At 42.3% G+C, this 13,805-nt stretch overlaps 2 protein-coding genes across 3 annotated transcripts in view; one reads left to right on the forward strand and one right to left on the reverse strand.

Annotated features, from left to right (window-relative positions):
• Nucleotides 1-80: 80 nt before the first annotated feature.
• foxm1 (forkhead box M1) lies at nt 81-10,758 on the forward strand. 2 transcript variants are annotated; one of them, XM_050036754.1, is made up of 9 exons: nt 81-236; nt 1,283-1,768; nt 1,878-2,029; nt 2,270-2,425; nt 2,544-2,672; nt 7,284-7,343; nt 7,749-7,797; nt 7,908-8,080; nt 8,928-10,758. In XM_050036754.1, exons 2-9 carry the CDS (start codon nt 1,321-1,323, stop codon nt 9,735-9,737), a joined length of 1,977 nt encoding a protein of 658 aa, XP_049892711.1. In that variant the 5' UTR covers nt 81-236; nt 1,283-1,320; the 3' UTR covers nt 9,738-10,758. The 2 variants fall into 2 exon arrangements, with proteins under 2 accessions (XP_049892711.1, XP_049892712.1); XM_050036755.1 differs by having other exon boundaries at nt 2,273-2,425; nt 8,928-10,757.
• A 1,226-nt stretch (nt 10,759-11,984) lies between these two features.
• si:ch73-352p4.8 (cystine/glutamate transporter) overlaps nt 11,985-13,805 on the reverse strand; it is a 5,418-nt gene continuing 3,597 nt past the window's right edge. The window contains exons 7-11 of the mRNA XM_050036788.1: nt 13,679-13,713; nt 13,439-13,573; nt 13,073-13,222; nt 12,802-12,979; nt 11,985-12,198 (exon numbers count right to left, since the gene is read on the reverse strand). Of these exons, the coding sequence (XP_049892745.1) occupies nt 12,134-12,198; nt 12,802-12,979; nt 13,073-13,222; nt 13,439-13,573; nt 13,679-13,713 (563 nt within the window). The 3' untranslated portion in view covers nt 11,985-12,133. The remainder of the gene's footprint in view (nt 12,199-12,801; nt 12,980-13,072; nt 13,223-13,438; nt 13,574-13,678; nt 13,714-13,805) is intronic.

A 13,805-nucleotide genomic window follows, 5' to 3' on the forward strand; every position in this document is an offset into this window, starting at 1 on the left:
TGTGATGTCAAGCTGCCGTTGGTGCATTTTTATACCACGTGATCAGAGTGACGAAGGTGGCCACCCCCAGCGCCAAAATTCAAAAACGTTTCTGAATCGACCGGACATTATGTAAATAACACTAAATGAAAGAGTATCTGCATCATAGATTTTAAGTAGAATGTGAACCAAGTGTTTCAACTACTAGTAGAAGTCCGGTCAAGTGGAGTTGCCCGAAACATCGCAATAATATGAAGGTTTGTCTTTATGTAGCTTTTCTGTTTGTTACGATAGCGCAGTTAGCTTGCTAGCCGCTACAACAGCGTAACCCAATGCTAACTTAGCTTAGCTTCCAAACAGAAAGCTTAGAGAAAGTTGCAACGTCAGTTAAGCTCGCCACGTCTAGTAGCCAATTCGTATTTTCCTCATCCTTAAAGCGATTAAAGTGCCTCCAAATAACTGTTATCTTCATTCCGTGCCCCGGTGCATGTCAGTCGTGTGTGTGAACGGGATGTCACATTGAACCCCATTCAAAAAGAATGGCATTGTAATGTTTTCATTACATTTTAAGCAGATGTAGATCGATATTGAATTAAATTGAAATTATTATCAACAGTGACATTGCAGACTTTAATTCGGCATACTCCACAAAACTAATAAATACAAATATAACACAATTAATGTCTCGTTGCCACACATGGCTAACTAGCTAACGTAACTAATGGGCGACAACTTATGTTTAATTCTTTACAGCTGAAACGATGTAGGGTCGTTTTTTATCAGCCGAATTTTTCTATGAGTCCCAAGGGTTTGAATTATTTTTGAGTAGTCAGATATCCATATAGACGTTGGCAGTTTGCCAGGGAATCAGCAGTAAACGTTACATGCAGTACGTCACCAACTGCTAACATGCTAACGAAGGTGTAACGTTAGAAGTCGCTAGGAAACAACTGATCCGGTATTAGGTTGCTAAACGGAGCAATTACACAGGTAAAAACCGGATTCAAGGACATCTGTAGGTTTATTGTTAACTTGTCCCACCGGTGTACATTATGTTCTGACTGGTGTTTGATATTAATCGATTACTTCATGTCGATCTCAATCGATTAACGCACAGAGTAACCGTTTAAACTGTTGACTAGCTAGCTACCAAATTAGCATTGACCTCATACTTCTGCCAGGTGAACTTAAATCTACAGGTTTGTCTGTGATAAAAGCTGAATATTTTTACCCCTCAGTGTCAGGAAGCTTTCAAACAGTCTTTGTTTTTTAATGGATCAGTATCTTTGTTATTTTTGTACAGAGTACCAGTGAACACCAGGGAGCACTTTCAGTGATTTGATGACCATGAGACGGAGCCCAAGGAGACCCCTGATCCTCGGAAGAAGAAAGTTGCCTTTCCAGCAAAATGATCCTCCAGCAGCCGAGCCGCAGAGCCAAGCTGATGCTTCAACCCTCAAAGAACCTCCAAAATCATCTGCCAGTCAGAGCCTCCCTGATGGCATCTGCATTATGGATCACCCCTCCATGTCTGACACACAGGTGGTCGTCATCCCCAAAACGGCAGACCTTCAAGGTGTCATCAGGGCCCTCACGGCCAAAGGCAAGGAGTGTGGTGTCCAGGGGCCAAACAAGTTCATCCTTCTGGGTGGGAATGGCGGCCGGGATGGTGGATCTTCATGTCAGGCTGCTGCTGACGGGGATGACGCCTCCACAGCTGGACAGCCAGTGGAAGCAGAAGCTATGTTCAGCTCCCCAGATGCTAAACCTCTCGCTGGAATTAAAGCATGTACGGAAATCTGATTTTTCAAGGATATTTGTGGCATTTTAAAGTGTATTTTCCACCTCTTTAATAGCACTGACTTGGTAAGCTAACTTAAACTGCTTTTCTCTATCAGTGAATAAGGAGCTGGAGTGTGGCCCTTTAGATGACAGCCTCACCGATATTCAGTGGCTGGGCCGAAAGAACACATGCCCCATCAAACCAGATCCTGCCAAGCAGACCGCCAACAAGGAGAACCAAACACCCTCGCAGTTACAGACTCTTCAGGTCAGCTGCTCCTTCTTTTCACCTCAGTGTGACTGTTAACTGTTGGTGTGGAAACATATGCATGTGTGGAGGGGAGGCTTAGCTCAGGCATGTCTCAGCATGTCCCCAAAACACCATCCTTTCACTAGTCTGTCTCATAAACATGTCATGTCAGCGTGACTCATGGTTCTATCTGCTGGGTTGGCAGATTTGAAAAGATTTGACAACAGTGAGGTTGAAGTGTGGTTTTAATTTGTCCAGCAGCCCATGTCAGAGAGGCCACCATTCTCCTACATGGCCATGATCCAGTTTGCAATCAACAGCCGAAAGACCCGGAGGATGACCCTGAAAGAGATTTACATGTGGATCGAGGACCACTTCCCTTACTTCAGAGAGGTGGCCAAACCAGGATGGAAGGTACTTTACAACTCAAAACCAAATATATCATTTGTAGGTGCATATAATAGAGCAGATGGAAGTGTTTGAGTGTCTCTTACTGAAACATTAAAGATTTGTTTGCTCATTATAATCGCAGAATTCCATCCGCCATAACCTCTCTCTAAACGACATGTTCATTCGTGAGATGTCAGCGGATGGGAAAACTTCTTTCTGGACAATCCGGCCTGACGCCAACCGATGCCTCACTCTTGATCAGGTGTACAAGGTGAGCACAGTGTCTTATTTCTGTCCCCCTTTTCTTTTCTTTTTTTGGTAATTTATTTTTTATTGACATTCANCATTCGTGAGATGTCAGCGGATGGGAAAACTTCTTTCTGGACAATCCGGCCTGAGGCCAACCGATGCCTCACTCTTGATCAGGTGTACAAGGTGAGCACAGCGTCTTATTTCTGTCCCCCTTTTCTTTTCTTTTTTTGGTAATTTATTTTTTATTGACATTCAGCATCAGGCATTTACATCTGGTACATCACTGGTACATCATATATGTATACATCATATATCTGTTGTCTGGCTTAAATGCCAAAATGATATTTTTGTTTTATGTTCAAATAGTGAAAAGAAAGACCAACAAACAAAAAAACTATGTACAAGTAGGGAGTGATCTTTTCCATACAACACGGTCACACATTTGTGAAAATAAAATCAGGCCTATGAGGCGTGACATAGTCAACCTAGTTTTTCCAGTATGAGGCGAACCAATTTATGGTTAACAAATGCTGTTATCTTCTCCATTTTATAAATGTCCATTGTGATTTCCATCCATACATTTAAAGTTGGGCTCTCCTGTGATAGCCATTTCCTGGTAATAGTCTTTTTACAGGCCACCAGCAAGATATTCATTAAATGTTTATTTCTTTTCGGCCATTCCTGAGGTATGTGTCCGAAAAACATAGTCTTACTCTCGAAAGGTATTTCGCATTTGAAGATATCTTGTAGGGAATTGTGTATCTCTCTCCAATAATCTTTCAAAACAGGGTAGTCCCAGAAAACATGGTAATGGTTTGCATTTTGATTTCCACAGTTTCTCCAACAAACAGGGGAGTTACTGTCATAGTGAGACTTCTGAGAGGGTGTAATAAAGTACCTAATCAAGCTTTTCCAGCCAAATTCCCTCCACTTAAGTGAGCTGGTACACATCCATTGATACCTCCATATTGTTGTCCATTCTTCCTCAGATATAGTTATCCCTCCTTCCTTTTCCCATTTTATTTTAATATATGAAGTTGAGTGTGATTTCAGATTCGACAGACCCTTATACAAGCATGAAACGGTTCTATCAATAGTTTCTGAATTATAGGCTTTTCTAAACAATTCAATCAGACATGTACGTGTCTCTGTTACATTTTTCACCTTCATATCAACAAAATGCCACAACTGCAGATATCGATAGAAGTCTTGTTTTTCTAATAAACATGTCCTTTTAAGCGTTTCGAAACTCAGCAATTTTTCATCTTTCATTACACTACATAAGGCTGTTATACCCTTAGCTATCCAGTCCTTGGACCTAGAGTCCATTTTATTAGGTGTAAACTCTGAGTCATAAGCACACCATTTAAGAGCTGTAATATCGCTCTCGAGTTCGTGTTCCTTTATGATAGTTTTCCATGTTTTAAGGGTCCATTTCACCCATGAGTTATCAATGTTATTTATGTGGGATTGTAGGTTATTATCAGCTAGGATTGCCTGTATGGGGATGGAGGGCATTTTCTCCTGTTTGTGTATCAATTTTGGTAAAAACTCTTCTAATTGTTTGGCCATAATAGAGGTAAACAGTTTATAATCCACATTGAGAACAGATATTGGCCTAAAAGATCCACACTCCATTTTATCCTTGCCTTCTTTTGGTATGGCTGAAATTATTGCCTCCTTCCAGCTGGGTGGCGTTTGTGCCTTTTATAAAGCCCAATTCAGTGTGGGGAGTAAAACAGGTATTAGTTCTTTTTTAAATTCCTTGTACCACTCTGCCGTGTAACCATCAGATCCTGGTGACTTCCTTAATTTAAGCCCACTAATTGCAACTTTTAATTCATCCTCAGTTATATCCGCAGTCATTATTTCATTTTGTTCTTCATCTAGAGTGAGTAAGTCTAGGGAATTCAGGAAGCTGTCAATTTGGGTTACACTCCTTCCAGGAACTTCAGAATATAGAGTTTTATAAAACACTTCAAAAGCTTCCTGAATTTCATTTAGTTTATTTTTTATCACTTTTGTTCTTGGATCCCTAATTTTATGAATTGTATTTTCGGCTATCTTTTTTTTTTTTTTTTTTTTTTTCAATTTCCACGCCAATATTTTCATAGATTTAGATCCAGTTTCGTAGTATCTCTATTTCAGAAACATTGTGTTTTTCTTGATTTTTTGTGTGGCCAAACTATTAATTTCATTCCTAATATTTCTGATTTCTCTTAATGTATCCTGCGCCAGATCCAATTTGTGTTTTCTTTCTAGTTCCTTTAGCCTGTTTTTTAAGTCCTCTACTGTGTTTTTCCTTTTTTTTTTTTTCTTAAATGAGGACATTGATATAATTTTCTCTCTTAAAACAGCCTTCAAAGTATCCCGTAACATGGGAAGTGAGACCTCTCCAGTATCACTGAAGAAGTCACTAATTTCTGATTTAATTTGTGCCTTAAAAGACGGATCATTCAGCAGACTTAAGTTTAGTTTCACGTATTATTTTTTGAATTCCACAAGTATGTATTTTATCTTTATCCTTCCCAAATGTTATGAAATAATCTATTCTTGTATATAGAGAGTGAGGAGCAGAATAGTGAGTGTAATCCCTTCTGTTAGGGAAAAGGTCTCGCCATATGTCAGTTAAGCCTACATCCTCAAAGTGTGTTTACTTTCTCATATAGGGACTTTGTATCATGAGTTTTTCTACTAGATGAGTCTAACTTTGGTTGTAGATGTATATTTAACTCCCCTCCACAGATCAAAAGACCTTCTGTTTCCGTTACCATAATATTAGTGATTTTTTGGAAGAAGCTAATATCACTCCCTGGAGGTGCATAGACGTTCAATAAGGTAATTGGATTCCCATCTATTTTCCCCCTTACTAAAATAAATCTACCCTCCTTATCACCCATTTTGAATACTTTTTCAAAATTTAGCTTGTTTGAAATGAGGATAGCAACTCCTCTCCGATGACCTGATTTGTATGAAGAAAAAAACAGATTAGTGAAGCCCATTCTCTTTAGCTTTACATGCTCCTTATCAGTCAAGTGGGTCTCCTGTAGATAAACTATATGGTCTTGTTCTGTCCTCACTTTAGATAGGATTTTACAGCATTTAATTAGATTAAACAGCCCATTGACATTAAAGGAAATTAATTTTACTTTGTCACTAGCCATGTGTATTTAAGTGTACCAAAAGAATAAGCAAAATGAAACATAACAGATCTACTCCCTGAACAAACAGGAACACAGGAACATGAGTGAGAAATAAAATAAAAAAAATTTGATTCCAAGGCTGGGGTCTCTAATAGATGACCCTGAACTAAGCTAGATAAAACGTCTAGCTGTGGGTGAAAGCCTCTCCCACCTGTGGGCTGAGGGCCCCCACCATGACACCCAGAGAAAAGAGAAAAAAGGTCTCTGTTCATTACACAGAAAATATGTCCTTGTGCATCCCTCACCTGTTATATTCTCACTTAACTGGGGAAAAGGTATAAACACAAATGTCTTGAGGTGAATACAGCTCCGTCTATTTTAAGTTATGTTTAGCTTACCGACACTTTAAAAGTTAGTCAAAACTTAAAGCTCCTCTGGAGTAGGCGTGGGCTGTCTTCGCCTCATCATACTCTTTCCGCTTCTGTAGGACTGCTGGGGGGTAATCCTGATCGAAGTATATTAGCCTCCCGTTCAGAAACACCTTCTTCTTTCCCCAAGCCTTGCGCAGAAAGAAAAATTGTTCTTCTTTAATCTTGTAGCGGAGGAATTTGACTATTATTGACCGCGGCTTGTCTTCCCTGTCTCTAGCGGGTCTTGGGCGCCAGTGCACGGTGCGCCCTCTCGATGTCAAGTTCCGTGGTTAGGGGGGATCTCCATGTCCCGCAGTAATTTCTCCACAAACTCCACCATAGATGACCCCTCGATCCTTCGGGAACGTTGTATATCCTTAAATTCTCCCGTCGGGACCTCCCTTCATGGTCGAGTAACTTGTTTTCTTGACTTTTATCATCTTGTTCAACACCTGCTCCGCGTTTTGAACACGGTCTTCCACCTTTTCAATTCGCACCTCTGCCTCCGCTATTTTGTGGTTAATGTTGGTGAGCTCTGATTTAATATCGTTTAGTTGTTGTTTTGAGTCCTTTTGGAAATCCCGAATCTCCTCCAAAACTTTGGCTAAACTTTCAGCGTCGTTTGAGCGAGGGTTAGCATTAGCTCCGCCATCTTGTGTCTGTGTAGGAGAGCTGTCCTTCGGGTTTTCCTCATTTTCAGGCTCTGCAGCGGTGCTTTTTTTGTTTGCATCCTTCTTCCCCATTCTTGCCCCTCTTCTCCGTTCAAGTAATATCTGAAAATCTAGTATTTGACGGTCTAACGGGGCGAAATAACTATTTTCGCGAGGGAGCTGTTACTTTAGGCTGCCATTCAGGGTGATGACGTCAGCGGAACCCCTTCTGTCCCCCTTTTCACATTCTTCCACCTTTTTATATCGAAGGATTCCCTAAAACTGACTTGATTTTTTTGTTAAGTTGTTCATAATTTTGTATATTTGATATCATCATTGTCGCCCGTGGTGTCAGGGGATTGTTTTGGATCTTTGTTGTCCAATCTTTATGATTTTCCTTACTCTCATTCCACATCTTTCTCCACAGCCTGGTTGTGACCCAATGACCGCTCCTGTTCCTGTGCCAATGCTTTTATTACCCAACCAAGTAAGATGGCTTTATCTTTTTCAGTTCTCTAGGAACAGTCTTCATCTCTGCAGTCAGGCAGGAGAGAGCAGAAAAGGGACAGGAAATCAGATGTCCACTTTCACTGTCACCAGAGCCTTTGACCCAAAGAGTGCAGCTGCAGATGGAGGGCTAAGGTGTAGGGAAATCTTTCTGTTGCAGGAGGAGAAGATGTGAGCAGCAGGGACGCTGAGGCTTTGTCTAACAATAATGTGTAGGGACAGTCTAACTTTGACTTTTGTCTGTTCTAGCTTGCCAGACCCTAAAACCAGGGAGAGAACGCAAGATGTCACTGAGTGTAGTCAGGACAGAGAGAGCACAGTAAGATCACTCAGGCAGTGTGCTTTAACTCTATAAAGTGATGTTATGTTATTTTATTTTTCACAGACTCAAAGGAGGATCGTTCCTGATGCAAGAAAGACGCCGACTAGCTCTGGTGGGTTAACAGATGGGGGCACGAAACGGGTTGAAGGGACTAAAAAAAGCAGCTGGAAGTCTGCAAAATTGACATTTGACATTGACAGTTGTTGTCTCTTCTTCACTCAGAGAGAAGGATGAAGCCTCTTCTCCCTCGAACCGATTCCTACTTGGTTCCCATCCAGCTCCCAGTGGCCTCCTCTGTCTACCTGCCGTCCTCGTCGGCCCCGTTTCCCCCGTCCAGCTCGCAGCAGAAACAGAACACTTCGCGAGGAGCCAAGAGAGTGCGGATAGCTCCTAAGGTAAACATTTGAGAAGCTAAATATGACATCTTAAAAATACATTTTAGATTTTTCAGTATCAAAAATATTGGTTTAGTCTGGCTAGAGTTTTCCATGCCAACATTTTGTGTTGGGTTGTGTCAAAAGGGTTCGGTATCATTTGGGGGTTTTTTTTCCCCCCAATACCGGGTGCCAAAACAATACTTTTAAAACTGTGCCGCTGCCTAAATGGTTCCTGAACCACTACTTTAAAAAAAAACAGCACAAAAAGACTCAATGACATAAAACACGGCTGTTTTATTGCAAAGGCAAATCTTAACTTGAAACTGAATACTATCAATTCTTAATGTTCCAATGGGAGGCTAACTGCACTTGCTAACTTTGTTACTAACCCCCTTCACCTTAATCAGCAGATGGCAAATTAGACACAGGAACTTTGGTCTTGAGGAGTTGTAGTCTTACTCTGTATACGAGTTGGGTTTCCTCCAAATGTAGCGCAAATGTCCACCTAAGTTTCAAACAATCGCCTAAAGAAAATGCACATTTTTGTACTTTTCCATCCACTACCATCATGCAAATATTGGCAGTCGGTTCACCAAGATAATCAGAAGGTGGCTGTAATTTTCCAGACAGGAGAAAAGGGCACAACAAGATTATTAAATGAGCGCTAGTCCAGCCACCACTGGGAGATTTAAGAAGCAGCTGGCAGCGGTGAGCAGCTAACTCAAAGAAGAACAGTGACCGAAAGTGTCCACAAATAAGTGAAACATTGGCTTCTGGGAGCTCCTTAATCTCCGAGCCATATGACAGGGATGGTAAATGATTGTTGTTACTGGTAGAATCGTAAAATGTATTGTATGTCTGACAGGTGACACAAAGTGACGCCCCAGCTGTGGTAATGTATCCTCAGAAGAATAAAGACCTCAAGGTGGAGGTGAAGGAGGAGCCGATATGCGTCCCCATTAAATGCGAGACTCCCAAAGCCCCCCCAAAGAGACAAGCCAGCAGCTCCAGACGCAAACAGCGCCTGGTTCACTCTCAGCACGAGGAGCCCATCCTCCTGTGCCTTGACAATACTTTGTTTGACTCTGGCGTAGCCTCTGACGCCTCAACTTTCCAGGACGCGCGAGACACCGAGCCGGACGAGCCCGAGCAGGAGCAGCAAAGCCCCGATCGGGACTACTCCTTCAAGACCCCCATAAAAAGTAGCAGCCACCTGACCTCCTCCACGCCTAGTAAGCCTCCCTCTCAGGTCTTACCCGAGCCGTGGAAAGTGACCCCTGTGGGCAAAGAGAGCCAAAACATACTGGACTTCAGCCCCATCCGCACACCAGGCGGCCCCGTGGTCACACCGCGGCATGACTACACCACCTTCAACTTCAACAGCACTCCGTTTAAAGAGTTGCCTCTGTTTAACTCCCCCAGAGAGCTGCTCACGTCCGCTCCCTCCAGAGTGACCGGACTGATTGACTCTCCCATCGAGTACCACAGAGGCAGCTGCTCCAGCGAGCTGCTTCAGGGACCCACTAACTGCTCGGTCACAGAGGGCCTGGCCCTGGATACAATGAACGACAGCCTGAGTAAGATTCTTGTGGACATTAGCTTCACTGGTCTGGATGGTGAGGACTTGGGTATGGCCAATATCAGCTGGTCTGAGTTCATTTCTCAGTTTAACTAGCCGGAGGGACAAAACGCATTTCATGCACAGGGACGTGTCATGTTTTCCAAAACACTATAGGAGAAAATGGGAATACTGAGGGGAACACTTTTAGTTTCCAGGTTGTCGTCCTTCACGTAAGACGTTCCTCTCCACCTACTTTCTGATTGGTTTCATCACTTATTAACAGCTTCTTTTCGTCACTCTTATTTCTATCTGTAAAACTTGTTTGCTTTAATCATTTCTCCTGTCATATCTGTCCGTACTCTTGAAGGATTTGCTAGAGAAATATGTCTGTATGTATGTACATAAACACCAATGTATGTCGATTTGCACATTTTAATATATAATTTAGCTTTTGCATATGTAAATGAGAAAACAATATATTCCCTGATAAGCCAGCGAGATGCTTGGGCGGCCTCTTGGAAACAACTTGTAGATTGAGATGCAGGATTGTTAGCAATAAAAAAAGGCAAAGTAATACACATAGCACTAACAGCAGTAGGATTGTGTCTGTACATTAATCATAGAACCGTCTTCACCACTTTGAAACCCTGAGTGTTCATCATTAGTATGCCATCAGTGGGCACTTTGTTCCTGCAGAGGGACATTTGCATGCAGTGACTCCTCATATCAACCGTATTTTAAGGCAGTCTTTGGGAACAAAATGCTGAATATTTTGTTTTAGTTTTCAGTTAAAATGACAGATTTCTTTTTACATCTGTAAGCACAAATAGGACATCACGGTTCCAAGCGTAACATTATTTGTAGCACCGTCTTTGAAAGGCAGAATGGGAGGTTTACCCTTCTTTTTTAAAATGCCACAAAATAATGTACGGCTTTGATAATTCCCTCAGGTTTGTGTGTTTTTATATCTGAGAGGTTTTCCATTGCAGTTGGTGCTGGATGGCATGCGAGTGTGAAATGTTGTGGTTTCCAGCGAAACTGTTTTCAAAGCATGTGCCTTGTTTTTCTGAAGTTGGTGTTTCTGTGACTCTGCAATAAATCTGCTGGTGTTGACGCCTCAAACGGGACAAAAGGGCTTTTATTCACTCGTGTCTTTCTGAGCATAAGTACACTTTGATTTGCGTTGCTCAGCTGTCATTTAAATATCTAAAACAACAAGGTTTCTACGACCTCATGAAAAACTACATGACATGGCTGCCTATTTAATTTTATTTATGCATGAACAAAAGTTGAAACCATTTATACATCGTCTCTGTGATTTATAGGTTCTTCTGAATCTCTGCTCACGAGTCTTACTTGTACATGGTTTTATAGGCTCATGAGGAGTACTAACAGAGAAAAGCACCTCTTATTCCAGTGGCAGTGTCCTTTAAAAACACAAAATATGTCCAACATAGCACTTTACCTTAGTCAAGTTAGAGGATAAATCAGAAATGCCATCTGTATCCAGCTTAGTTGTTGCAAAAGTTTGCTCAAAACAGCACACTAAAATTGTCTACCTATCAAAATGGACACTTAAAACACAGGTTTGAACTCTAAACAAAAAGGTTCTTGGTCTTGTTAAAAGGCCCGTTTCCACTGAAGAAGTTCCTGGTACTATTTGGGGGGCAGGAACTACTACAGGAACGTCCTCTCGCTCGGCCCTCTCAACCGCCGTGTCTCCACTGAGAGAGCGGAGTACGAGGAAGGTTCCTGTAAAGTTACCGGGCTCTGTATGTGACGTAATCGTTGCGCGACCATTTTGGCCGGGGCGACGTAGGGACGCCGTTAGCCGATAGCGGTGTCTGTAATAACTCACTAAATGGCCCGTGAAAAATATATTTTTTCCAGCGGATGTCTTAGTTGCAACATGATTGAGCTAACTGGAGTAGTTTCATGTCGTATCCGACAATGGGAGGCTTTTAACAGATGACGTCCTGATGTTAGCTTTGCTGCTGCTGTTAGCTGCTGCTTTCAGACATCGTGATTTCCCATAACTGAATAAATACCACACATATCAACACAAAACTGCTTTGCTAGCTCAATCATGTTGTAACTAATATATCTGCTGGAAAAAAAAAATTTTCACGGGCCATTTAGTGAGGGTTTTTTTACATGGCGGCGGAAGCTATATGAACGAGCTAACCCTCGTCTGCTGAGTTTTAAAAATGCCGGTATTTTGTTGCTTTCTGTTGTCGTCACATCCCTCCTTGAGTATATCCAATGAGCACCAAGTAATCCCAAGCCCCAGCCAGGAGTCTTTCGGGGCCGTTCTGAGTACCTACTACGAGGCAGGGACTTGTTTAGCCCCTGTAAAAGCTCCGGAACTCTGTCCTTCAGGGGTGGTTCCTGCGGTGGAGACACGCACCAACGGCCCCGGCCCCGTAAAATTACCCCGAAGTTCCTGCGGTGGAAACGGGCCTAAAGTGGTATCCAGGTGTTGTGTCAGTAGACAGCAGTCTTTGGGGTCCTCAGTACATCTGAACTTCTTGTTGAACCACTTCTAGAAGGATCTGCAGTTTCTTGCTGCAGTAGTCTGGGAACATTGAAGAGAGTTAGAATTAGGCCAAAGTTAAGATTAAATGTATCAAGTGGGGTTTAAGCAAAATTTGAAGTTAAAAACCATAAACGGGATGAACAACTCTATTTTCTTCTTTATGTTTCAAACAGTTGCCACTGTCCTCTCTATTTCACACATCAAGTTCTTTAAGAGGTTCGTCTTTGTTCCAAAATGACACATCAACGAATGTAACATTAAGCAAATGAATCACCCTCTGCTCTCTGTAACATAATCACAGTGGGCAATTGAGCACCGTCAATGTACATCCACGAAAAGTGTTTGTTTTTGCCACTGACAGGCTCAGATTATTACTTCAAGTGTCTGACAACATTATGACATGGCTCCCTCTAGAGAGACCAGAGGCCTGTACTACGAAACCAGTTCAACTTACCCAGAATATCTTTTCGTTATCTGGCTTGACTCACCCTAACATTGGCCGTCTGGATAATCAGTACCACAAGCTTGTTCAGTTAACTCTATGTTTTGCTATCCAGCCACGGCGCGTTCATATGAAAGAGGCGGGAGTGTTAATTACAAAGGGACATCATCAGAATCATGAACCATGATGGTATGACTTACTGAAGATGTGTCTGCATCTATTGGGCAAGCGAAAGCGGTAGACGGTCACATAGTAAACTGGGACCCCGGTCAGAGTGAGAGCGAAGCTTTGCCCAGTGTTCCAGGGGTCAGAGTACAGCGACAGGCCCACGATGAAGAAGCTAACCACCGTGAAGATGACTGCGATGGCCAGGGGCACCTTTGGGTCATCAAAAAGAGCAGATAACACAGTGTGGTGTCATTTTAGTGTACAGTTCATAATGGAGAATGCTGCACAGTTTGACACACTGACCTTGAAAGGTCTTGGGTGGTGGGGGAAGCGATATCGATGGATGAGCAGCCCCAAGATTGCCAAGGCGATGAAGAACCAGCGAGCAAAGGAGACAAAGTTGATGAGCTGGTAGATCTCTCCACTGATTGACATCACAACCACTAAGGGGTACTGGAGACGGACAAAACCACATCCTAATCATACAATTTCTTGCCAATAAACAATTAGAATTAAATGAAAAGGACACTGCTTTACATTTCACATGAACCAATCTAGTCTGGGGCGGGATTGTTTGCACATGGCTCTCAACATGGAGGTGGCTGTGAGATGCAGTCATGACATTGTCAGATAGCTTTTCTGGTTTATAGTGTGTGGACAGAATTTTACCAGTAACAGCACAGTAGGCATTGGTGTATGTCTGCGGATGTGAATCATGGAAAAGACTGGAGGCCAGTGGCCCTCTCTGGCTCCCACAAACAGCATCCTGCAACACAAACAGTAAGGCTCAGGGTGCTTTCGGACCTAGAGTTGTCTTGCTTTGGTCTGAATCAGGGACTGATTTTGTTACAAAGTTGTATAATTGCCTAGAGTATATTCATGTTCTCACGGCAGCATTTACAAGTGGACCAGATCAAATGCCTTGTGCAAGAAAGCTGCTCTTGATTGGTCAGAATTTCCATGTGGGAAAAATCCAGGAAGTAAACCAAACGTTGAAGAAGAGTACACTTGCAAGATAAATGTGACACTTTCTAAT

This window comes from Epinephelus moara, chromosome 23 (assembly GCF_006386435.1).
Source record: "Epinephelus moara isolate mb chromosome 23, YSFRI_EMoa_1.0, whole genome shotgun sequence".
Lineage (NCBI taxonomy): Eukaryota > Metazoa > Chordata > Actinopteri > Perciformes > Serranidae > Epinephelus > Epinephelus moara.

Coding starts and splice junctions, on each gene's coding strand:
- foxm1 (XM_050036754.1), top strand. CDS start 1,321: ATGACCATGAGACGGAGCCCAAGGAGACCCCTGATCCTCGGAAGAAGA. Junction 1,769..1,877: donor TCTCGCTGGAATTAAAGCAT/GTACGGAAATCT, acceptor TTTCTCTATCAG/TGAATAAGGAGCTGGAGTGT. Junction 2,673..7,283: donor CTCTTGATCAGGTGTACAAG/GTGAGCACAGTG, acceptor CTTTCTCCACAG/CCTGGTTGTGACCCAATGAC.